Source organism: Somniosus microcephalus, unplaced genomic scaffold (assembly GCF_052327205.1).
Source record: "Somniosus microcephalus isolate GS21.2 unplaced genomic scaffold, FLI_Smic_1.0 unresolved_chr3, whole genome shotgun sequence".
In the NCBI taxonomy this organism is placed as follows: Eukaryota; Metazoa; Chordata; class Chondrichthyes; order Squaliformes; family Somniosidae; genus Somniosus; species Somniosus microcephalus.
The window spans coordinates 41,385,186-41,409,815 of record NW_028225181.1 but is presented as its reverse complement, the minus strand read 5'-3'; the positions used below and the strand labels follow the sequence as shown (position 1 = coordinate 41,409,815).

The window sequence follows — 24,630 nt, the reverse complement described above, 5'->3', positions numbered from 1 at the left end:
AGCGCCCGCCCGAAGTTAGTGCCCGCCCCAAAGTAGCGCCCCGTTGCCGGAAATTCAGTGGCTTCGCCCTAAGAGAGTGGTGGAGCGCTAAAAGAGGCGTTCCACTCCTACCTTTAGGTGCTAAGCCGGCGGTCCAGAGGGATAGCGCCCAGGCGGGGTGCAGCACGGGTGCGGTCATTTTTGCACTGACAGCAGACCCCGTGGTGCCGACCAGCTCTTAAACGGGGAAGGGATGAATTGGTCTGCTGCCACGCCCTGCACACTGCAGCCTTGCAAAGAGGCCTCAACACTGCTGCTCAGCCCCAGGGAGTCATGGCAACGCCAGAGAAGGCCCGTCAGCGTGCCCTGCGCTTCTCAGAGGGTGATCTGGACATAATGGTCACAGCTCTGGATGTGAGGCGCAAGATCTTGTTTCCAGAGAGTGGGAGGAATCCAACCCACCATGACTACACCAAAGCCTGGAAGCAGATCGCCCAGAGGGTGACGTTCACCGGCGATGCCCCCAGGACCCACAAACAATGCCGTAAGAAATACAACGATCTGACCAGGATTGTGAAGGTGAGTAGCCTTTCCAGTCTCCTCCTCATTCTTGCATGTACACCTGACATGATGGGCAAAGGGACCTGAAAGTCCTATTGGCCAGCCCTCAGCCAGCAGCATTGGGACAGTCATGAGCATCAAATGGCCATTCGGCACTCTACACTTTGGCCAAGCTATTCCACCATGGGAGGCAGTGCACAGTACATCAGGGCTTCACTCTGTCCAAGCTATTCCACCATGGGAGGCAGTGCACATTACATCAGGGCTTCACTCTGTCCAAGCTATTCCTCCATGGGAGGCAGTGTACAGTACATCAGGGCTTCACTCTGTCCGAGCTATTCCACCATGGGAGGCAGTGGACACTACATCAGGGCTTCACTCTGTCCAAGCTATTCCAGCATGGGAGGCAGTGCACAGCACATCAGGGCTTCACTCTGTCCAAGCTATTCCACCATGGGAGGCAGTGCACACTACATCAGGGCTTCACTGCGCACTTACAGCCCGTCCTTTCTCTTGCAGGCTAAAGTAGCGTTTAATCGCCAGGCCCGTGCCAGGGGTGGCCGCGCCAAGCTGCAGAAGCTCACTCGGCTGGAGGAGCGCGTGTGTGTGCTCATGGGAGCCCGTGTGATTGTCCCCACAGCGTGCAGTGTATCCGACCCTCCACTGCCCGGCAATGGTAAGGACCTCGCCTTTTGGCCCTCTCGCGTCACACTGGCCCATCCGAGCTACCTCCTTTGCCACTGTCCCACCAATGCGCTGAATCCCACCAGTCCTAACTCCCTCGCTGACGCCGTCTCCTCACTCTGAAGCTACTCTTGTGCATTCCTGCTATCAGCTGGTGACGACCAGGACCCTGAAGCTGCCAGTGACAGCACATCCGACCAGGAGGAGGAGGAGGAGCAAGCCGGACCTTCGGGGGAACAGTCACGTCCCGCAGGAGAGGAGGAAATGCTTGACACCTCCTCACTGGACGAGTGCCTGGAGGAACTGTCGCAGGGCAATGCAGCTTCTGGGACCAGTGGCGTCCAGCCACCCAGCAGCCGTGCGCGTGGCCCGCGGCCTTCCCCCAAAGGGGGGAAGGAACAGAGGGGAGTGCTGCTGCTCGGCACACTCGCCGTCACCAATGCGGCAAGGGTCCCCTAGTTCGGCCCCCTCCTCCCCAGCGGGAGAGTCGCGAGTCCAGTCCGGACACCTTCACTTCGGAGGAGGTGCGGAAGTTGGATAAGATGGCCGACGACTCGGACCGGCGCCACACGGAGCTCATGAGCGTGGTGGGACGCATGTCTGAGGCCATCGAGTCGCTGGCGACCAGTGTGCGTGAGTTCGGGGCAGCAACTGCCGCGAGTGGCCGCATGCTGACTGATGCCGTCAAGACCCTGGCGGATGTGATGCGCGTGCACACCAGGACCACAGGGCCACTCACTGCTGCCACACGCGCTGTCTCAGGCAGGCATCGCCAGGGCAGGCGCCGCGCTGCACCATCCCAGCAAGCCGCCCGTCGGCTGATTGCTGCGGATCCTGCAGTGCGGACCCGGCCGAGTGCCACCGCAACACAGCACCAGCCAGCGCATCCCAGACGCCAGCTGGCCCACATTGCGCCATCCGTCGCCGCCATTCCCCCTCTGGGGCATCAAGGGCAAGCGGCTGCAGCTGATGGTGGCCAGGCTCAGGTGCGCCACTCAGCAGACGGCCCCTCGAGGCCCAAACGCCGTGTAGGCCACCCCCCAGCGGCATCTGGCGGAAGGGCATCTGAGCCTCAGGCGCCTTCCCCCAGCCTCGCAACAGCCACTTGGCAGAGCTTGCGAAGGAGCAGCAGGCCGGGCAGGGGAGGCAAAATGCTGGCCAAGGTCTCGCCCTCGCGGGCCACTCAGTAGAGGGTGTGGGCAGCTTTCCTTTAATATGGCGGTGGCCATCTTTATTTTGCCCATGGTTGTGCTTTTGGAGGGCTTATTTTTTACGTTAGGCCGACGTTGAGGCCCGGTTTGAATAAAGGTGGAGTGGCTCCTCCCCAGTTTGTGGGACTGAGTCGTTTGTTGGGCTTTTTGTGGGGCCCGTTTATTGTTTTTGGGGATTCATGTGGGAAGGGCTTTTCATTTTTGTGAAATAAAAAATTATCTTTATTCATGCAGTCTCCATGGTTGTTCTTCTTAGTGTTTGTTGGCTTCGCCGGCTGAGGGCTTGTGGAGCGGCTGCATTCATCTTCCCTCATGGCCCCTGGCCATTCCCTGACAGGGGGCTTAGAAGTACCATGTAATAAGGTGGCGTCGTGCGGCCCTTGGCCCTGGTCGCTCCCTCCTGGGAACGTACTCCTGCTCCTCCTCCTCCTCCTCCTCCTCATGCTCCTCCTGCTCCTCCTCCTGAGGTGCTGGTCCAACGTCAGGTGGCAGTGCCTGACTCCTGCGGATAGCCAGGTTGTGCAGCATGAAGCAAACCACCACAAATTGGGAGACCCGGTCCGGCGAATACTGGAGAGCTCCTCCGGAGCGATCAAGGCAGCGGAACCACTGCTTGAGGACCCCAATAGTTAGCTCGATGATGTTGCGGGTGGTTTGATGGCTCTCGTTGTAGGCCTCTTCAGCAGCGGTCCTGGGCGCGCGGAGCGGGGTCATGAGCCAGTTGCACAAAGGATAGCCTTTGTCCCCGATGAGCCATCCTCTTGGGGGAGGCTGTGCCTGGACATGTCATGCACAGTACTCTGCCGCAGGATAAAGGCATCGTGGCTGCTGCCTGGGAAGCTGGCATTGACTGCCATGATGCGCTGCTTGTGGTCACATACCAGCTGCACATTCAGAGAATGGTAGCCCTTCCTGTTGCAATACTGCTCGCCATGCTCCAGAGGGGCCCGCAAAGCCACATGCGTACAGTCAATGGCGCCCTGCACCAAGGGGAATTCCCCGAGTCTGGCAAATCCCAATGCGCGTTGATGCTGGCTCTCGAGGGCCATGGGGAAGGAGATGAATTGGCTTCTCCTTCAGAACAGTGCTTCGGTCACGTGGCAGATGCAGCGATGCGCGCCATACTGGGAGATGTTTGCTATGTCCCCAGCAGCGTATTGGAAGGAGCCGGTGGCATAGAAGTTCAATGCCACCGTCACCTTCACTTCCACCGACAGAGACGTCCTGCACCTGAGCTTTGGCCGCAGATCTCGGCGAAGCAGGTGGCAGATCTCTGCAATCACCTCCTTTTGGAATCGGAGCCTTCTAACACATCGCGCGGCACTCATGTTTAGGTAGGAGCGCTGCTGGCGGTATAGCCTGACTGGGTAAGGCCTACGTGGCCGACGCCTGTAGCCCCCTCTGCCTCTAGCCAGGGCTGCCCCTCTCACAATGCGTCTGCGAGCCCTACGGACATGGCGCTGCAGCTGCGCGTTGGCACCCCATGCAGCCCCCATCAAATCCTGGCAAACAGTCTAATTTCCAAATGGCCACTTGCAGCGCTATTGCCTGAGTCCAAAAATACCTGGCTCTTGCTGCTTGAAACCAGTTAGCTATCCTCCTTGTTGTGTCTCCAGAAATGCGTTGCACAAGACTGTTTTCTGAAAAAAGGATGGCCTTTATACTGGAGAGGACGTTCCCTTTAATTAGCGCCCCCCGGGGCCCGCGCTGGTTGTGTTGCGTTCCTTTTTCCAAACGCTCCGGCCGCCCGCCGCACAATGGGGCGGTCCGACTGAAGTTTGCAATCGGGGCGGCCAAAGGGCGTTGCACGAGGATGTGACGTCATTTTCTGCGCGCGCATCCGGGCGGGCGCTAAACTTTGCGCCGGCGCTAACGGGCAACTTAATTTGGGGCGGGGCGCAAACTGCGCTGCACCCGGGCGCTACACGCATAGCACCCGGAAATCACTTCTCTTAAGGCGCTAACTGCTGGCGCAAGCGACTGAAAATCTAGCCCGCTGGGTCAGTTTATTGGAGCTAGTTTAGTTTATAGATGCTGGTTCAGTTCATTGGGGCTCATTATGTTTATAGATGCTGGGTCAGTTTATTGGTGCTTGTTAGTGTATAGATGTGGGGTCAAATTATTTAAGCTTGTTTAATTTATAGATGCTGGGTCAGTTTATTGGTGCTGTGCCAGTTTATAGATGCTGTGCCAGTTTATTGGCGCTGGTTTCCTTTATATAATTCTTGGTCAATTTATTTGAGCTAATTTAGATTATAAATTCTGGTTCAGTTTATTGGAACTACTTGACTTTGTATTAACGGTGTCAGTTAATTCTTGCTTGCTAAGTTTATTCGACATGTTTCAATTAATATACTGGGTCAGATTTTCTTTGTTGCATCAGGTGATTAATGGTGATTTAATTTATAGATGCACCCAGTGAGTTAATAAGCACAAGTAACGTTACCGAGCATCTAAAATCTGTAGAGCCTGTAAGTACAGTTCAGTTATGTGACTCGCCTTGTGGAGTCTATGCAAGCACCGCCCACCTTGTGACTCCTCTTTTGAAGTATTTGTAAATACATACTCACTCCGGGACTCTCCTCTGTGGAACCTCTCTACCTACAGACCCACTCAGTGACTCATCTAGTGTGGACTCCATAAGTCCATTCTACAAATTATTTTCCTTGAGACTTGAAAATTATTTTCTGAGATTTAAAGAGATTAATTGCACATCTAGTTAAACATTTGTTATGACACAAAACGTGTTGGTTTGAAATGTGTTATTGGAAATGTTATTTCATTGACTGTAATTAGTGTCAGTCTCCATGGAACCTAATTGTGTCACTGAAGGCTTTCCTTCTTCTATTAATAAGGGAGTCCATTCAATGAGTCATTACAAAGTGTCAGTGTGAGCAACACCTCCGGCACTAACAGGGACCAGCGGCTGCACGTAGAGGAAGAGAATGCACGAGAGATATCCATTAAAGTTGCAGATATTAATTTTCCTATATAAAGCACAGAAGATTTACTATCCTCTGCTCGCTGCTGTTGGTGTTCCTGGTAAGACTCTGTATCTACCTATTGTATAAAGCATGTTTCACTATAATACTGTTTCTGTTAGTTTAAGTCGGTAGATCTAGCTACTACTTTTATTCAGTGACGTTCTTTGGTTCCGTGGGTGACGATGCTTTAATTTTCCATCGTATGATTATTACCAAGTAGCCCATTTCCTCCTCTGAATTCAATGAATGGCACGGCTTCAATTTCACCATTTCTCCCACATGATGTATTCTTCTTAAGATTAAAATATTCTTCGTGTATCCAATAGAGATTAGAAATCAAAAATCACTCATTATCTAACACAACCATCCAGCTCACTTTCCACCGGCATCACCTCAATGGTTCTTTTCCTGGATGGTTTGATGTTAAAACAAGTATGAATTATCTTCCAACAATAAGTTGATTTTTTCTTTGATTTTCAGTGCACTCATTTCCAAGCATTGTTTTGAAATAATTGAATTCCTTGCTGCCTGTCACAGGTGAGGGAATCTCAGTCAGTCCAAAATTGAACTTTCTCTCATGTCCTTCTCTCCTTTACTGTAAATGTTTCTAACTGCCGTATCGTGAACGCTGCTCACTTTGATATTTTACTGTCTATATCCGTTTGGAAAACTATCCAATTATGAATGAACGGAGACCTCAGTGTCATTTGTCATCGACGCTAGCGAGAAATGGATGGTGTCGCATCGGCCGCCTGTTATAGGCTGTTTTTAAATTGTGGGAGTGGAGTCATGTTACTTCAGCGTCAACATAGCCGATAGAAGCCACCCGCATTAGAAATCCACACACACACTCTTTCCAAAGTTGCAACCGAACAATGACAGTCAGCTTAATCCGGGACTGATATCCCTTCATTACACAGAGTCGCCGAGCAGAGATCAGAAGGGGAGAATTCAGCTGATTCTTTCCATAAACTAGGTTGACCGGGAAATAATCAGCAGCAGGAACTTGGGCTGATTCCCCCGTATGATTTATTAACAGCCATCACTACCTGTCCTGCCACCTTCAAAGGTTTGTTTAAGCACAACTCAGGTCTATCTGATCATGCACCCGCTTTGAAATTGTACCGTTTAGTTTATATTACCTCTGCTCTTGCTTCCTATCGACATGTATCACTTCACACTTCTCTGCGTTAAATTGTATCTGCCATGTGTCTGCCGATTTCACTTGTCTGTCTATGTCCCCCTGAGGTCTGTTACTATCATTCTTACTGTTTATTAACATTTCTGCGTTTCCTGTCATCTTCAAACTTTTAAATTATGTGCTGTGAACCCATGTCCATGGCATTGATATAAATGAAATGAGCAATGGTCCCAGCACCGACATCTGAGGAATACCTTTGTATACTGCGCCTGAAAAACAACCGTTTACCTCCAATCTCTGCTTTCTGTCTCTAAGCCAATGTCCGAGCCATGTTGCCAATGCCACTTTAATCCCATGGGCTTCAATTTTGGTATTATGTGGTACTATGCAAATACCTTTATAAAGCATAGTGCAATTGGGAAAGTATGGGCCGTAACAATCATTGAATCATTGAATTGGTGAACCAAGTTGTGAGACAATTTGTTTAGCGGATCATGACGCCCTGCTCTGATCACAGGCCTTGCCTGGGTTCAATCAGTGAATTACAAGATCATTGATTTGATTATTTCTGTCATTTGTTCTCAGGATATGGGTGATGCTGTCATGGCCGGTAATACTTGCCCATCCCTAGTCAGCCGTGAGAAAATGGTGGGCCTTCAACTTGAGCCACTGCAGTGCCTGTGGTGAAGGTGCTCTCACAATAGTGTGATGGAAGGAATTTCAGGCTTTTGACCCAGTGACAATGAAGGAACAGTGATATATTTGAAGGGTACGGCAGCATAGTGGTTATGTTGCTTGACTAGCAAACCCGATGCCCGAACAAATGGTCAAGAGTGGAAATCCCACCAGCTGAGGAACTTAAGTTCAATTAATTAAACAAATCTGGAATGAAAAGCTAGTAGCAGGAATGGTGACCATGAAACTACCGGATTGTTGTAAAAACACATCTGGTTCACTACTGTCCTTTATGGAAGGAAACCCGCTACCCTTACCCGGTCTGGCCTAAATTTGTCATCAGACACAGAGCAATGAGTTTAACTCTTAACTGCCCAGTGAAATGGCCTAGCAAGCCACTTAGTTTATAAGGCAGCTTACTACCACGTTCTCTGGGGCAATTAGGGAAGGGCAATAAATGCTGGCATTGTCAGCGACGCCCACATTCCTTGAATGAATAAAACATGTCCAAGTCTGTAAAGTGTGTGAATTGAAGCGGAAAATTGGTGGTGATGGTGTTTTGTGGTAGAGTCAGAGACGAATTCTAGCCCCTCCCCTGTGCCACTTGTCCCATTGATGTAAATTGTAGAAATCCACCTGTGGCCCTGGGGGTGAAACGTTACCACATTAAAATAATAAACACAACTAAATTAACTTTTGCCATTTTCAGGATGCAAATCCTTTAGTGGACACTTGGCAATGAGTTGGGGCTGAGCACGAGGATGAACATTTTAAAATCGAGGCATTGCCAGACCAGAGCCAGTGTAGGTCAGTAATCACAGGAATGATGGGTGAACGGGACTTGGTGCGATTTAGGGCACGGACAGCAGAGTTTTGGATGCGACTGAAATGCTTGTACTTAACTCCAGATATAACTCTTATAACTCCCGCCCCACCCCCGGAGCAATCTGCCTCAGATGATAACAAATGACTCTGAATGGGTTCAAGCCAAGCATTTGAGAGACAACGTCTTAGTCGAATACTTCAGCACATTTGATATCTGCTGATTTTGCAGACAAGGTCCGAGAAATTCGTCTCTGGCGGTAGTGCTAAATGGGCGGGATCGGATTGTGTGCCCGTTACGCGCAGCGCCTGATATTCAGTTCCACTGCAGTCAATGACGGAATTCTAGGCTGAGGGCGTCAATACTTAACGCTACTTTTCCAGGTTTCTCCGTAACTCAGTGAATTCACTTCAGTGACAAAGAGCTAGTCTCAGTAACCCTGCACCATCAACACACTTGTGGTCCCAAAATCCATGGTCCCCTGTTTAAAAAACAGCTCCATTCTGGCTCGTAATTGTATTACATGCAATGAACACTTTAACAACAGGACGGAGCCACAGCCAGTGACTAGAAAAATTCACCAGGCTTTTTAAAGAGGCAGGACTAGTCATACAGGCCTAGAAATTGAGTTTGCGCTGCACCAGGGCATTAGCGCCGGAAGTTAGCGCCGGCGCTAAGTCCCTTTGCGCGCGCCAAAAATTCAGTAGCGCCGCGCCCAAACGGCTGCCGGCGCTACTGAAGGGTTTTAGCGCCTGAAAACTGGCGCAACGCGCCGCATTGCGGCGCTATTCCGGCGCTGCGGCGCCCGCTGCGGTGCGGCAGGCTCGGGAAGTGCAGGCCTCCTCCTTCCGTTAAGGAGGAGCTGCCTGCACCCGGCCGCGGCCCGCGCAAATCTCTTCAAAAATGAGCCCGGCACCTCGGACAAGTGCCGGGCTTGCATCTGTTCCGGGGGGGGGTGGAGAAGTCTGGGGAGGGAGCTGCGGGCAGGCGGCCGGCGGGAAAGTGGCCGGCCGCCGCGGGGCCTTTAATGCGCCGGCGCAAACACATGTTGGACTCTGTTGCCAGAGTCTTAGTTGCGGCTGCCACGGGCGAGGCGGCCGCAACTGAATTTCGGCGCTGGGGCCCGTCGGCATGGCAACCGGGACGCTGCGCACACCGATGACGTCATCGGTGCCGGCGCAGCGCTACCGGTGCAACGCCGCTTTAGGGCCCCAGGGAATTTTTGAACTTGCCATAACTCTGGCGCAAGTCCCTCTAGCGCCTCAAAAGCGACGCTAAGGCTAGTGAATTTCTGGGCCACAGTCTTTATAAAAAGGCAGGTCTAGACACACTGGGCTAGATTTTCAGTTGCTTGCGCCAGCAGTTAGCGCCTTAAGAGAAGTGATTTTCGGGTGCTATTCATGTAGCGCCCGGGTGCAGCGCAGTTTGCGCCCCGCCCCAAATTAAGTTGCCCGTTATCGCCGGCGCAAAGTTTAGCGGCCGCCCAGATGCGCTAGCAGAAAATGACGTCCCATCCTCGTGCAACGCCCTTTGGCCGCCCCGAATCCAAACTTCAGTCGGACCGCCCCATTCTGCGGCTGGCATCCAGAGCGTTTGTAAAATGGAACGCAACACACCCTGTGGAGCGCAAATTAAAGAGCACTCCTCCTGCACTTTAAACGGCAGTCTGCATGTGTTGTGTGGAAGGATCCAGTGTGTTGTTGTGAACGGTGTATTTATGTTCCCGGCCTCCTCCTCCTCCTCCTCCTCCTCCTCCTGCTCCTCCTCCTCCTCCTCCTCCTCCTCCTCCTCCTAAAAAAACACATGCGCCCTTCCCCTTTAAGAGCTCACTGGCACCAGAGTGTCTGCCGTGCGCTGCGCCCGAGCTCGGGCGCTGCGCTCTGCACCGCCGGCTTAGCGCCTAAAGATAGTAGTGGAACGCCTCTTTTAGCGCTCCACCAACCTCTTAGGGCGAAGCCACTGAATTTCCGGCAACGGGGCGCTACTTTGGGGCGGGCGCTAACTTTGGGCGGGCGCTAAGGTTAGCGCCCCAAAACTGTCTATACTGAAAATCTAGCCCACTGTCTCTTAAAGAGGCAGGACTAGTCATAGGCCTAGAAATTCACTGGCCTTAGCGCCGCTTTTGAGGCGCTAGAGGGCCTAGCGGCGAAGTTATGGCCAGTTTTGTAATTGACAGGGGCCCTAAATCGGCGTTAGGCCGGTAGCGCTGCGCCGGCACCGATGACGTCATCGGTGTGCGCAGCGTCCCGGTTGCCATGGTAACCCGCCCGAACTCGGAAATTGAGTTGCGGCCGCCTCGCCCGTGGCAGCCGCAAGCAACGTTCTGGCAGAGGTGCCTTACAGAACGTTGCGCCGGCGCATTAAAGGCCCCGTGGCGGCCGGCCGCTTTGCCGCCACCCGCCTGGCCGCAGCTCCCTCCCCGGACTTCCCCCCACCGCCCCCGGAACAGAAGCAAGCCCGGCACTTGTCCGAGGTGCCGGGCTCATTTTTAAAAAGATTATCGCGGGCCGCGGCCGGGTGCAGGCAGCTCCTCCTTAAGGGAAGGAGGAGGCCTGCACTTCCCGAACCTGCCGCACCGCAGCGGGCGCCGCAGCGCCGGAATAGCGCCGAAATTCAGCGCATAGCGCCAGTTTTCAGCCGCTAACAGCTTTCAGCAACGCCGGCAGCCGTTTGGGCGCAGAAGCAGTGAATTTTTGGCCCACCCAGCGCGACTTAGCTCCGGCACTAACTTCCGGCGCTAAAGCCGTCGCTGCGCCAAAACCCAATTTCTAGGCCCTACAGTCTTTATAAAAAGGCAGGACTAGACACACTGGGCTGAAAATTCAGTAGCCTTATCGCCTCATTTCACAGAATCACAGAAATCACAGAAACCCCACAGTGCAGATAGAGGCCATTTCGGCCCATCGAGCCTGCACCGACACATATCCCACCCGATCCCAGTAACCCCTACACCAACACATATCCCACCCTATCCTGTAACCCCACGTATTTAATCCTCCTAACACTAAGGGTCAATTTATCATAGCCAATCAACCTAACCTGCACATCTTTGGACGCTGGAGGGCCTTGCGCCGGAGTTATGGCCAGTAGTGAAATTCCCTGGGGCCCTAAATCGGCGTTGCTCCGGTAGCGCTGCGCCGGCACCGATGACGTCATCGGTGTGCGCAGCGTCCCGGTTGCCATGGTAACCCGCCCGAACTCCGAAATTGAGTTGCGGCCGCCTCGCCCATGGCAGCCGCAACCAGCGTTTTGTCAGAGGTGCCTTACTGCAGTTAGCGCCGGCGCATTAAAGGCCCCGCGGCGGCCGGCCGCTTTCCCGCCGGCCGCCTGCCCGCAGCTCCCTCCCCGGAATTCCCCCCCCCCCCGGAACAGATGCAAGCCCGGCACTTGTCCGAGCTGCGGGCAGGCGGCCGGCGGGAAAGTGGCCGGCCGCTGCGGGGCCTTCAATGCAAACTGGAGTAAGGCACCTCTGAAAGAACGTTGCTTGCGGCTGCCACGGGCGAGGCGGCCGCAACTCAATTTCGGCGTTCGGGCTGGTTCCCACGGCAACCGGGACGCTGCGCACACCGATGACGTCATCGGTGCCGGCGCAGCGCTACCGGTGCAACGCCGATTTAGGGCCCCAGGGAATTTTTAAACTGGCCATAACTCTGGCGCTAGTCTCTCTAGCGCCTCAAAAGCGGCGCTAAGGCAACTGAATTTCTAGGCCCCAATTTCTAGGCCACTGGCCTAGAAATTGAGTTTTGGCTTAGCCAGGGCTTTAGCGGTGGAAGATAGTGCCGGCACTAAGTCCTCCTGCGCGCGCCAAAAATTCAGCAGAGCCGCGCCCAAACGGCTGCCGGCGTGACTGAAGGGTCTTTGCGGCGGTAAATCGGCGCTAACTGCCGTTTCGCGCCGCAATTCCGGCGCTGCGGCACCCGATGTGGTGCGGCAGGCTTGGGAAGTGCAGACCTCCTCCTTCCCTTAAGGAGGAGCTGCCTGCACCCGATCGCGGCACGCGAAAATTTTTTAAAAAATGAGCCCGGCACCTCGGACAAGTGCCGGGCTTGCTTCTGTTCCGGGGGGGGGGGGAAGTCCGGGGAGGGAGCTGCGGCCAGGCGGCCGGCGGGAAAGCGGCCGGCCGCCGCGGGGCCTTTAATGCGCTGGCGCAAAGACTCGTAAGACTCTGTTGCCAGAGTCTTAGTTGCGGCTGTCACGGGCGAGGCGCTGGGGCCCGTCGGCATGGCAACCGGGACGCTGCGCACACCGATGACGTCATCGGTGCCGGCACAGCGCTACCGGTCTACCGCGGCGTAAGGGCCCCAGGCAATTTCGTCGCCGGCGCCAAATGCAGCGCTAGGCCCACTAGCGCCGCAAAATCGGCGTTAAGGGCACTCAATTTCTAGGCCACTGTCTTTTAAAGAGGCAGAGCTAGTTACACAGGCCTAGAAATTGGGTTTTGGCTTAGCCAGGGCTTTAGCGCCGGAAGTTAGTGCCGGCGCTAAGTCCCCTGCGCGCGCCAAAAATTAAGTGGCGCCGCGCCCAAACGGCTGCCTGCGCTACTGAAGTGTCTTAGCGCCTGGAAAAGGGCGCTAACTGCCGTTTCGCGCCGCAATTCCGGCGCTGCGGCACCCGATGCGGTGCGGCAGGCTGGGGAAGTGCAGGCCTCCTCCTTCCATTAAGGAGGAGCTGCCTGCACCCGGCCGCGGCCCGCGCAAATCTGCTTAAAAATGAGCCCGGCACCTCGGACAAGTGCCGGGCTTGCATCTGTCTCGGCGGGGGGGGGAGAAGTCCGGGGAGGGAGCTGCGGCCAGGCGGCCGGCGGGAAAGCGGCCGGCCGCCGCGGGGCCTTTAATGCGCCGGCGCAAAGTTCAGTAAGGCACCTCTGCCAGAACGTTGCTTGCGGCTGCCACGGGCGAGGCGGCCGCAAGTCAATTTCGGAGTTCGGGCGGGTTACCATGGCAACCGGGATGCTGTGCACACCGATGACGTCATCGGTGCCGGCGCAGCGCTAACGGCCTAACGCCGATTTAGGGACCCACTCAATTTCCAAACTGGCCATGACTCCGGCGCTAGGCCCTCTAGTGCCTGAAAAGCGGCGCTAAGCCGACCGAATTTCTAGGCCACAGCCTTTATAAAAAGGCAGGACTAGACACACTGGCCTAGAAATTAGGTTTGCCTCCGCCAGGGCTTTTGCGCCCGAAATTTTGCGCCCGCGATAATTGCCGCTGCGCCCGCCAAAAATTCAGCTGCCCCGCGCCCAGACGGCTGCGGGCGCTAATGGAGGGTTTCAGCGCCACGCTATGGGCGCTGAATGCAGGTTTGCGGCGCTAATCCCCCGCTGTGGCACCCGATGCGGTGCGGCAGTCTGGGGTACTGCAGGCCTCCTCCTTCTGTTAAGGAGGAGCTGCCTGCAGCCGACCGCTGACCGGTCGATTCGCCCGACAAATGAGCCCGGCACCTCGGAGAAGTGCCGGGCTCGCGGGCCACACACATCAGTGCCGCAGGGGGGTGGTGGAGGAGTCCGGGGAGGGAGGTGCGGGCAGTCGGCCACCGGGAAAGCGGCCGGCCGCCGCTCCACCTTAATGCGCAGGCGCTACATGCTGCAACATCCCATTGAAGGATCGGGTGGGATATGTGTCGGTGCAGGCTCGATGGGCCGAAATGGCCTCTATCTGCACTGTGGGGTTTCTGTGATTCTGTGATTCTGTGATTGAACAATCGTTGGTTGCGTCTGCCACGGGCGAGGCGGCCGCAACTGAATTTGGGCGTCCGGCCATGTTACCACGGCAACCGGGACGCTGCGCACACCGATGACGTCATCGGTGCCGGCGCAACGCTACCGGCTAATGCCGATGGTAGGGCCCAACGCAATTTCGATCGCGGCTACAATTCCGACGCAAGGCCCTCTAACGCCTCTAATTGGGCGCTATCCCGCCGAATATCTAGGCCACTGTCTTTTAGAGAGGCAGGGCTAGTTACACAGTCTTCTTAAAGAGAAAAGACAGGTCACACAGGCTTTTTAATCAGACATGACCAGTCACACACGCTTTTTAAAGAGACAGGATCAGACACACAGACTTTTTAAAGAGACAAGACTAGTCACACAGTGTTTTAAAAGAGACAGAACCAGTCACACAAGCTTTTTAAAGAGACAAGACCACTCACACCAGTTTTTTTTAAGTGAGGCGACCAGTCACACAGGCTTTTTAAAGAGACAGGACGAGACACACATACTTTTTAACGAGGCAGGACCAGACACACAGGTTTCATAAAGAGACAGGATCAGACACATTGGCTTTTTAAAGAGACAGGACCAGACTCACAGACATTTTAAGGAGGCAGGACAGGTCACACATGTTTTTTAAAGAGACAGGACTAGACACACAGACTTTGTAACGAGACAGGACCAGACACACAGGCTATGTAAAGAGACAGGACCAGACACATAGGCTATGTAAAGAGACAGGACCAGACAGACAGAGACTTTTTAAAGAGACAATACGCTGCAACAAAGAAACCTAGAAATTCCTCTTTGGCAGTGGCACAAAGTGGGCAGTGTCAGATCTGAAATTCCGCGTGGATATTCTCGGCCCTCATATCTGTCCTTACAGATAATCAGTCCATTAATGTTCGCTCACAGATTCTAATCTTGTCGTGAATATGACTGCATAGAAGCTGCTTATTTTGCAGGCATTCAATTTTAATATTTGTACATGTCACATGTCATCCTTCTGTCTACAGACAGTAATCTATAACATGTGCCTTGTGCCTTGTAGGTTTGGAGCTGCTTTGGGGAGTCAGAACGTGAGTTACTCACAGCAGAACACCCAGCGTCTGACCTGCTGTAGTAGCCACGGCATTTTTGTGGCTGGTCCATTTGAGTTTCAGCTCAATGGCGACCACTAGCATTTAGTAGTGGAGGGTTCAGTGATGGAAATGCCATTGACTGTAAAGTGGAAGAGGAACTTTTCCCCTTAGTGTGGGGGTCAATAACAAGGGGGCATAGATTCAGTGTAAGGGGCAGGAGATTTAGAGGGGAATTGAGGAGGAACTTTTTCACCCAGAGTGTGGTTGGAATGTGGAACTCAATGCCTGAAAGGGTGGTGGAGGCAGGAACCCTCACAACATTCAAGAAGCATTTGGATGAGCACTTGAAATGCCATTGCATACAAGGCTATGGACCAAATGCTGGAAAATGGGACAAGACTGGACAGGGATGGATGGGCGGCGCAGACACGATGGGCCGAAGGGCCTCTTTCTGTGCTGTAAAACTCTATGGCCTAGAAATTCAGTGCCCTTAGCGCCGATTTTGCGGCGCTAGAGGGCCTAGCGCTGCAATTGGCGCCGGCGCCTAAATTGCCTGGGGCCCTTCCGCCGCGGTAGACCGGTAGCGCTGCGCCGGCACCGATGACGTCATCGGTGTGCGCAGCGTCCCGGTTGCCATAGTAACCCGCCCGAACTGGGAAATTGACTTGCGGCTGCCTCGCCCGTGGCAGCCGCAAGCAACGTTCTGGCAGAGGTGCCTTGCACAAGTTTGCGCCGGCGCATTAAAGGCCCCGCGGCGGCCGGCCGCTTTCCCGCCGCCCGCCTGGCCGCAGCTCCCTCCCCGGACTTCCCCCCCCCCGGAACAGAAGCAAGCCCGGCACTTGTCCGAGGTGCCGGGCTCATTTTTAATAAGATTATCGCGGGCCGCGGCCGGGTGCAGGCAGGTCCTCCTTAAGGGAAGGAGGAGGCCTGCACTTCCCGAACCTGCCGCACCGCAGCGGGCGCCGCAGCGCCGGAATAGCGCCGAATTTCAGCGCATAGCGCCAGTTTTCAGGCGCTAACAGCTTTCAGCAGCGCCGGCAGCCGTTTGGGCGCAGAAGTAGTGAATTTTTGGCCCGACCAGCGCGACTTAGCTCCGGCACTAATTCCGGCGCTAAAGCCGTTGCTGCGCCAAAACCCAATTTCTAGGCCTATGACTCTATGACTCTATGACTCTTGTTGGAGTTGGTCATCGTCTGCCACTTGTCTGGTGGGAATGTACCATAATGACACCAGGGATGAGGGATTTCAGTTATGTGGAAAGATGAGAGAAGCTGGGATTTTCCTCCTTATAGCAGAAAAGGTGAGGGGGAGACTGAATAGAAGTGTTCAAAAGGATGAGGTGTTTTGATACAATAAGAAAGAAGACACTGTTTCCACTCCTTGCCTTGTCATTACCAAAAAGGCACAGATAAAAGTTACCTGGTAAAAGAAACGGGGGCTAGATGAGTAGAATCTAGGTCGCAGAGTGAGTTTTTATGATCTGCAATGAACTCTGAACTTCTGGTGGAAGCAGATTCAGTAGTCTCAGGTCATAGCTCTCGGCTCTCAGTAAGAAGTTTGTAGGTTCAAGTTCCAGTCCAGCGACTTGAGTGCACAAATCTCGGCTATGACTGCAGTGCAGTACTGAGGAAGTGCTGCAGTGTTGGAGGGGCAGTACTGAGGGAGCACGCTGCCTTCCGAGACGAGGTCTTTTGGAAGAGGTGTTAAACCAATTTGACTCTTATTTGAACGTAAAAATGCCATGGAATTATGTCGAAGAAGAGCAGATTAGTTAACCCCGGTGTTCTGGACAATATTTATCGCAATCAACATCACTAAAGCAGTTTATCTGGTCATTATCACATTGCTTTTTGTGGGAACTTGCTGTGCGCAAATTCGCTGCCTTGTTTCCTACAGTACAACAGTGATTACACTTCAAACGTACTTCTTTGGCTGTTTTGCGCTTTGGTGCATCACAGCATCATGAAAAGCGCTATATCAATGCAATTCTTTCTTTCTTAATTGTAACTTCCAAAAGGTGATTGGATATACAATTGAAAAGAAGACATTTTCAGGGCTATGGGGAAACTGTTTAATTGTTCACTATCATTCACGACAGGATATGAAGATTTGAGATAGTCTGATCTGTTAGTTTTGGAATCGCCTGACTCTGTCTAATTTCATCGCATTGATCAACATTGTAGTGATACAGGATACGATGGAGGGTGGCCTAAGGGTGCAGGCTAGAATTATTCTCTACAAATATTGTGCAGTGATCAGTCATACCAATATCATCACGAACAGATGCATATGAAATACATAGGTTGGCGTGTGTGCTGTGAGGAGGATGGAACTCATAAAATAGATAAGGGAGAACCAGTGCATGTGGTGAATTTGGATTTTCAGAAGGCTTTTGATAAGGTCCCGCATAAGAGATTAGCATGTAAAGTTAAGGCAAATGGGATTGGAGGAAAGGTATTGACTTGGATAGAGAACTGGCTGGCAGACAGAATGCAAAGAGTTGGAATAAACGGGTCTTTTTCCAAGTGGCAGGCAGTGACTAGTGGGGTGCCGCAGGGATCGGTCCAGCTATTCACAATATATATTAATGATATAGACAAGGGAACTAGATGTAATATCTCCAAATTTGCAGATGTCACAAAGCTGCGTGGCGTGTCTGCTGTGAGGAGGATGGTGAGAAACTCCAGGATGATTTGCACAGGTTGGTGATTGGGCAAAAACATAGCAGATGCAATATAACGTGGAAAATTGTGAGGTTATCCACTTTGGTGGCAAAAAGAGGAAGGCAGATTATTATCTGAATGGCAATAGATTGGGAGAAGGGGAAGTGCAACGAGATCTGGGTGTCCTTGTGCACCAGTACTGAAAGTAAGCATGCAGGTGCAGCAGGCAGTTAAGAAGTCAAATGGTATGTTGGCCTCCGTGGCGAGAGGATTTGAGTACAGGAACAAGGATGTCTTGCTGCAGTAATAATGGCCTTGGTGAGACCACATCTTGAGTATTGTGTGCAGTTTTGGTCGCCTTATCTGAGGAAGGATGTTCTTGCCATGGAAGGAGTTCAGCGAAGATTCACCAGGCTAATACCTGGGATGGCAGGAATGAAGTATGAGGAGAGATTGGGGCGATTGGGATTGTACTTGCTGGAGTTTAGAAGAATGAGAGGGGATCTCATTGAAACTTATCAAATTCTGACAGGACTGGACAGACTAGATGCAGGAAGGATGTTCCCGATGGTCGTGGGGTCGAGAACCAGGGGTCATAGACTAAGGATAAGGGGTAGGCCATTTAGGGCAGAAATTAGGAGGAATTTCTTCACCCAGAGAGTGGTGAAACTGTGGAATTCTCTACCGCAGAAGGCAGTAGAGGCCAATACATTAAATATATTCAAGAAGGAGTTGGATATATTTCTTAAGGCTAAAACGATCAAGGGGTATGGGGAGAAAGCAGGGACCGGGTACTGAGTTTGGATGATCAGCCATGATCGCATTGAAGTGCAGAGCAGGCTCGAGGGGCCGAATGATGTACTCCTGCTCCTATCTTCTATGTTTCGATGGGTTGAACCTATAAACAAAAAGGGGGCTAGCACTTTGCTGGGAGTGTACTATAGGCCCCCAAACAGCCAGGGGGAGATAGAGGAACAGATATCTAGGCAAATCTCAGAGAAGTGTGCAAATATTAGGGTAATTATAGTGGGGGATTTCAACTTCCCCAATATTAATTGGGACAGTCAGAGTGTGAAAGGCTTAGAGGGTGCAGAATTCTTAAAGTGCACCCAGGAGAGCTTTTTGTGCCAGCATGTAGAAAGTCCTACAGGAGAGGGGGCGGTACTGGACCTAATTCTAGGGAATGTGGCTGGGCAAGTGGTAGAAGTGATAGTAGGTGAGCACTTTGGTGACAGTGACCATAATTCAGTGAGATTTAATGTAGTCATGGAAAAGGACAAGGATGGACCGGACATAAGGGTTCTAAATTGGGGGAAGGCAGATTTTAATATGATAAGGCAGGATCTGGCCAATGTGGACTGGGATCAGCTACTTGACGGAAAATCCACATCGGAGCAATGGGAGTCTTTCAGAAAGGAAATTGAAAGAGTACAATGGCAACATGTTCCCGTAAAGGTCAAGTGTGTGACCAACAAGCCCAGGGAACCTTGGATTTCAAGGGATATACGAGAATGGATTAGGAAAGAAAGGGGGGCTTTTGGCAGATACAAAGAACTAAAGACAGAGGAAGCCCTAGTGGAGTATAAAAAGTGCAGGGGTATACTTAAAATAAAAATTTGGAGAGCGAGAAGGGGCCATGAAATAACACTGGCGAGCAAAATAAAGGAAAATCCTAAGGTGTTTTATAAGTATATTAAGGGCAAGAGGATAACTAGGGAAAGAGTAGGGCCCATTAGGGTCCAAAGTGGCAAACCTTGTGTAGAGCCAGAGGATGTAGGTGGGGTTTTAAATGAATTTTTTGCATCTGTGTTCACTATGGAGAAGGATGATGTGGACATAAAAATCAGGCAGGGGGACTGTGATATACTTGAACATATTAGCATCTAGAGGGAGGAGGTATTAGCGGTTTTAGCAGGCTTAAAAGTGGATAAATCCCCAGGCCCGGAGGAGATGTATCCCAGGCTACTATCTGAGGCAAAGGAGGAGATTGCAGGGGCTCTGACACAAATTTTCAGAACCTCTCTGGCCACAGGGGATGTGCCAGAGGACAGGAGAACAGCTAACGTAGTACCATTATTCAGGAAGGGTAGTAGGGATAAACCAGGGAATTACAAGCCAGTGAGCCTAACATCACTGGTTGGGAAATTATTGGAAAAAATTCTGAGGGACAGAATTGGTCACCACTTGGAGAGGCAGGGATTAATTCGGGCTAGCCAGCATGGCTTTGTCAAGGGAAGATCATGTCTGACCAATTTGATTGAATTTTTCGAGGGGGTGACTATGTGTGTGGATGAGGGTAGTGCAGTGGATGTGGTTTACATGGATTTCAGTAAGGCTTTTGATAAAGTCCCGCATAGGAGACTGGTCAGGAAGGTAAGTGCCCATGGGATCCAGGGTGCCTTGGCACATTGCATCCAAAACTGGCTTAGTGGCAGAAGGCAGAGGGTGATGGTGGAAGGTTGTTTTTGTGACCGGACGCCTGTGTCCAGTGGGGTGCCGCAGGGTATCGGTGCTGGTTCCCTTGCTGTTTGTGGTCTACATTAATGATTTGGATGTGAATGTAAAAGGTATGATCAGTAAGTTCGCAGATGACACAATAATTGGTGGGGTGGTAAATAGCGAGGCGGGTAGCCTCGGGCTACACGATGCTATAGATGGGTTGGTCAGATGGGCGGAACAGTGGCAAATGGAATTTAACCATGAAAAGTGTGAGGTGATGCATTTTGAACGGACTAACAAGGCAAGGGAATACACAATGAATGGTAAGACCCTAGGAAAGACAAAGGATCAGAGGGACCTTGGTGTGCATGTACATAGATCCCTGAAGGCAGCAGAGCAGGTGGATAATGTGGTTAAAAAGGCATATGGGATTCTTGCCTTCATTAGCCGAGGCATAGAATATAAGAGCAGGGATGTTATGATGGAGCTGTACAAAACGCTGGTAAGGCCACAGCTGGAGTACTGTGTGCAGTTCTGGTCGCCAAACTATAGGAAGGACGCGATTGCTTTGGAGAGGGTGCAGAGGAGATTTACCAGGATGTTACCTACGCTGGAGCGCTTCAGCTATGAAGAAAGACTGGACAGGCTGGGGTTGTTTTCCTTGGAGCAGAGAAGGCTGAGGGGGGAACCTGATTGAGGTATACAAAATTATGAGGGCCATAGATAGGGTGGATAGAAAGGAACTTGTCCCCTTAGTAGAGGGGTCAATAACAAGGGTGCATAGATTCAAGGTAAGGGGCAGGATGTTTAGAGGGGATTTGAGGAAAAGCTTTTTTACCCAGAGGGTGGTTGGAATCTGGAACTCACTGCCTGAAAGGGTGGTAGAGGCAGGAACCCTCACAACATTCAAGAAGCATTTGGATGAGCAATTGAAATGCCATAGCATACAAGGCTACGGACCAAATGCTGGAAAATGGGATTAGATTAGACAGGGCTTGATGGCCAGCGCGGACGCGATGGGCCAAAGGGCCTCTTACTGTGCTGTATGATACTGTGACTCTAGGACGAGGTCAAGCAGGCTATTCTCTCATGATTATTCTCCCAACACCTGCCGCAATCCCCTTCTGGCAGCTGTGTTCTTCAGGGCTTGATTACTTCTGCGCCGCTCTTGGTGATGGACAGTGAGATTTTCCCCTTCGGACCCAGAGTATAATTTGGGCGCTTCCTTCTCTCGGTGCTCCCAACAACTGGTGTTTAGCATGAAGATCTGCCGATTCAACAGCTGAGAGAGGGACAGTTAGTGGTAATCAGCAGAAAGTTACCTTGCCCTTGTCTGACTGGAATCCACGAGATTTCATTATATCATTAGGCAATGTTGAGGACTCGCAGGGTCTCACCCACGCGACTGTGTATCACTGTGGCCCTACCTGTGGTGTGTCTCTGCAGACCCTGGGATGCTGATGGAGGATTCGGGAATGTTGACTGATAGGTATGATTCTGTGAGTATGAATATGAGGGAATTCAATGTTTCCAGCATGTTCGTGGGGTATTGAGGTGCTTACAGGTATTTATCTCATCGGTTAATATTTTAAGCATTTTCCTTTGATTCCTTGGTATCAACCCTTTGCTCCATTTAATTATTCTTCCCCTCGGTCAAACACCACGACATGTCTCTCTGGGTAAGGTCAATCTTTAGAAATATGTAGTTCGGGTTCCTGTTCTAGTTTCAGGCAATAGAGGAATTAATTGGGATTGAATTTCCTAGACTGAGGCGAGAATAGTGTGACCTAGCCAGCCCTGGGAATGAAATTCCTGGATTGAGGCTGGAGAAATGTCATGTAGGTGAGTTATTTATTTCCATCACTGGGATCATCTCACTGATCCTGCCGTTTAGGATCATTTATTTATTGTTATTTTATTTATCCTGATGGACTGGTATGGAAGAAATCAGAGAATAAGTGTGGGGAATATCATTTTTTTCAGTGGTCTGCGCAGATTGATCCTGAAAGGAGTCTTTCTAAGCAGAGTGCTATGGTTGCGAATTTGCTGAGAGTATGAAATAGGAGCAGAGGGGGAAGGAGGAGAGAGCGAGAGGAGCGGCCGGAGATAAAGTTAGGCCAGAGAACCCGGAGAGCAAGGAGTGAGGTAAGTGATGTCAGCACAAGGGAAGTCGTTGAAAAGCCTTGAGCTTAATTCCGTTATGTTAGTTAATAGTCTATTAAATAGCGGCATGGCAGGACGACTGAATCCCGTGGAATGCACATCTTGTGCAACGTGGGAACTCCAGGACACTTCCCAAGTGTTTCTGAGCTTGAGCAGCAGCTGGCATCAATGCAATGCATCCGTGAGGCTGAGAGCTCCGTGGATAGTACGTTTCATGTTGTGGTCACCCCACAGCATAAGAGTGTGCAGGCAAAGCGGGAATGGGTGACCGCCAGACAGACAAGGATGACCAGGCAGGTAATGCAGGAGTCCCCTGTGTGCAACTCACTCTCTAAATAGTATTCGATGGCTCCTTTGGGCAGTACATCCAGCGCCAAGTCCACGGCACCACTGGGGACTCTGCTGTACATGGGGGAGGAGGAAGATCGGGCAAACAACAGTGATAGGATATTCGATAGTTAGGGGAAAAGACAGAGCTGGGTCCAATATCCTCATGGGGGCAGAGAAGTTTGCTAGTGCTGTTGGGGTGGGTTTAAAATAAGCTGCCAGGGGGTGGGCACCAGGATGTGGCATTAGAAAGGAGAAACAAGGTGCACTAGGATTGGACGAGATAGATAGCCATTGATTAAGGAAAAGTACCGTGTTAGGTGGGGTCAGCATAAAAGAGAATCCAAGAGGGCCTAAGATTGAAACAGAAAATGAGGGAAACACTCAGCATGTCGGGCAGCATCCGTTGAGAGAGGAACAGAGTTAACCTTTCAGGTCGGTGAACCTTCATCAGAACCGGAAAAAGTTAGAGATGTAACAGATTGTAAGCAGGGGCAGGGAAAGCGGGGAGGGGAGGCAATAATAAAGGGACGGTCTGTGATAGGATGTGAGGCAGGAGTGGTTAAATGTTGCAAATGGGGATGGCAGAATCATCAACAGCTGCCGCCTGAGCTGCAGTCACAGTGGGCGTGGAGCGGAGAATTAAAGGGACAAGCGCTCCGCTCCCACTCTGTATTCTGCCCTGGGCCCCTTACAACGTAAGATCGAGGAACAGCTCCGCATCTTTCTATTAGGCATTTTGCAGCCTTCTGGACTCAACTTTGAGTTCAACAGTTTCAGACCATATCCTCTGCCCCTATTTTTTCAGGCGGCAGCTGTTGGTGATTATACCATTCCAATTTGCAACATTTAACAACTCCTGCCTCCCAAGCCCGTCCCTTTAGCTATTTCCTCCCCTACCCTGTTTCCATGCCTCTACTACTGCTTAAAGCCTGTTATATCTCTAACATTTTTCCAGTTCTGACGAAGGGTCACAGACCTGAAACGATTACTCTGTTTCTCTCGCCACAGATGCTGCCTGACCAGCATTTTCTGTTGTTATTCCAGATTTCCAGAATCCGCATATTTTGCTATTGTAAGGTCCAAGATAATAGAATAAGAAAGACTTACATTTATATAACGCCTTTCACGACCAACGGACGCCTCTAAGCGTTTTGCAGCCAATGAATACATTTGGAGTGTAGTCACCATTGTAACGTAACAAATGCAGCAGGCAACTTGTGCACAGCAAGCTCCCACAAACAGCAATAAGATAATGATCAGATAAGCTGTTTTTGTTTTGTTGATTGAGGGATAAATATTGGCCAGGACACCGGGGATATCTCCGCTAATCTTCGTTGAACTAGTGCCATGGGATCTTTTACGACCACTTGGGAGAGCAGACGGGGACTCAGTTTAACATCTCATCTGAAAGACAGCACCTCCAACAGTGCAGCACTCCCTCAGTACTACACTGGAGTGTAAGCGTAGATTGTTGCACTCAAGTCCCTGGGTGGGACTTAGAACCCACAACCATATGACTGAGAGGCGGGTGTGCTACCTACTGATCCACAACTGACACTGTCAGATAGGGTGAAAGTGCATGTGTGTAAATGCACGAAGCCTGGTAAATAAGTTTGGTGGGCTGCAGGCTCAAATAACCAGATATGAAAATGATGTCGTGATATATCAAAGGTCTGGCTCAAAAATGGCAGGATTGGGTACTAAATTTTCCTGGATATAAGCTTGGCCCACAAATTCGGGTCTCCACGGGTGAGTACGCAGGGGGTACAAACCCGTGGGCCCAGTGGAAGTGCCAGTTTCCTGCATGCACTGCGCATGTGTGGGAAACCGGCATTTCCATTACACTGAACGAAGAGGTTGAGAGGTCGAACGCATGCACGGGGGAGGCTGCACGTGCGCATCTAACTTAGGATTTTTTTTACATGTTTTCAAGTGAGGGTAAGCCTGCAGGATTTAGAAATGTAAAAAGCAGGCGTAGGGCCTGCTTTTTACAAGGTAAGTGGTGAATTAATTAAAATTAAAACATTTTTTCCACATGTTTATTATTTTTAAATACTTTAAAGCAAGGTAAGTTTATTTTTATCCCCGTTAGAATGTAAAATTACTTTATTCAAAAATGTAAATCATTGTTTAAATAGTTATTTAATGTAATTTATAGTTTATTTTCAAAATGTGATGTTTTTTTTAA

The 24,630-nt window shown here is 51.3% G+C and overlaps 2 protein-coding genes across 2 annotated transcripts in view; both read left to right on the top strand.

Moving 5' to 3' along the window:
* The first annotated feature begins 267 nt into the window (after positions 1 to 267).
* LOC147091383 (uncharacterized) lies at positions 268 to 4,724 on the top strand. The gene is made up of 3 exons (XM_085976584.1): positions 268 to 558; positions 1,060 to 1,245; positions 4,707 to 4,724. Exons 1-3 carry the CDS (start codon positions 313 to 315, stop codon positions 4,722 to 4,724), a joined length of 450 nt encoding a protein of 149 aa, XP_085832710.1. The 5' UTR covers positions 268 to 312.
* Positions 4,725 to 5,224: 500 nt separating this feature from the next.
* Positions 5,225 to 24,630, top strand: part of LOC147091382 (putative G protein-coupled receptor 139) — a 44,731-nt gene continuing 25,325 nt past the window's right edge. Inside the window, exon 1 of the mRNA XM_085976583.1 lies at positions 5,225 to 5,477. Within this exon, the coding sequence (XP_085832709.1) occupies positions 5,381 to 5,477 (97 nt within the window). The 5' untranslated portion in view covers positions 5,225 to 5,380. The remainder of the gene's footprint in view (positions 5,478 to 24,630) is intronic.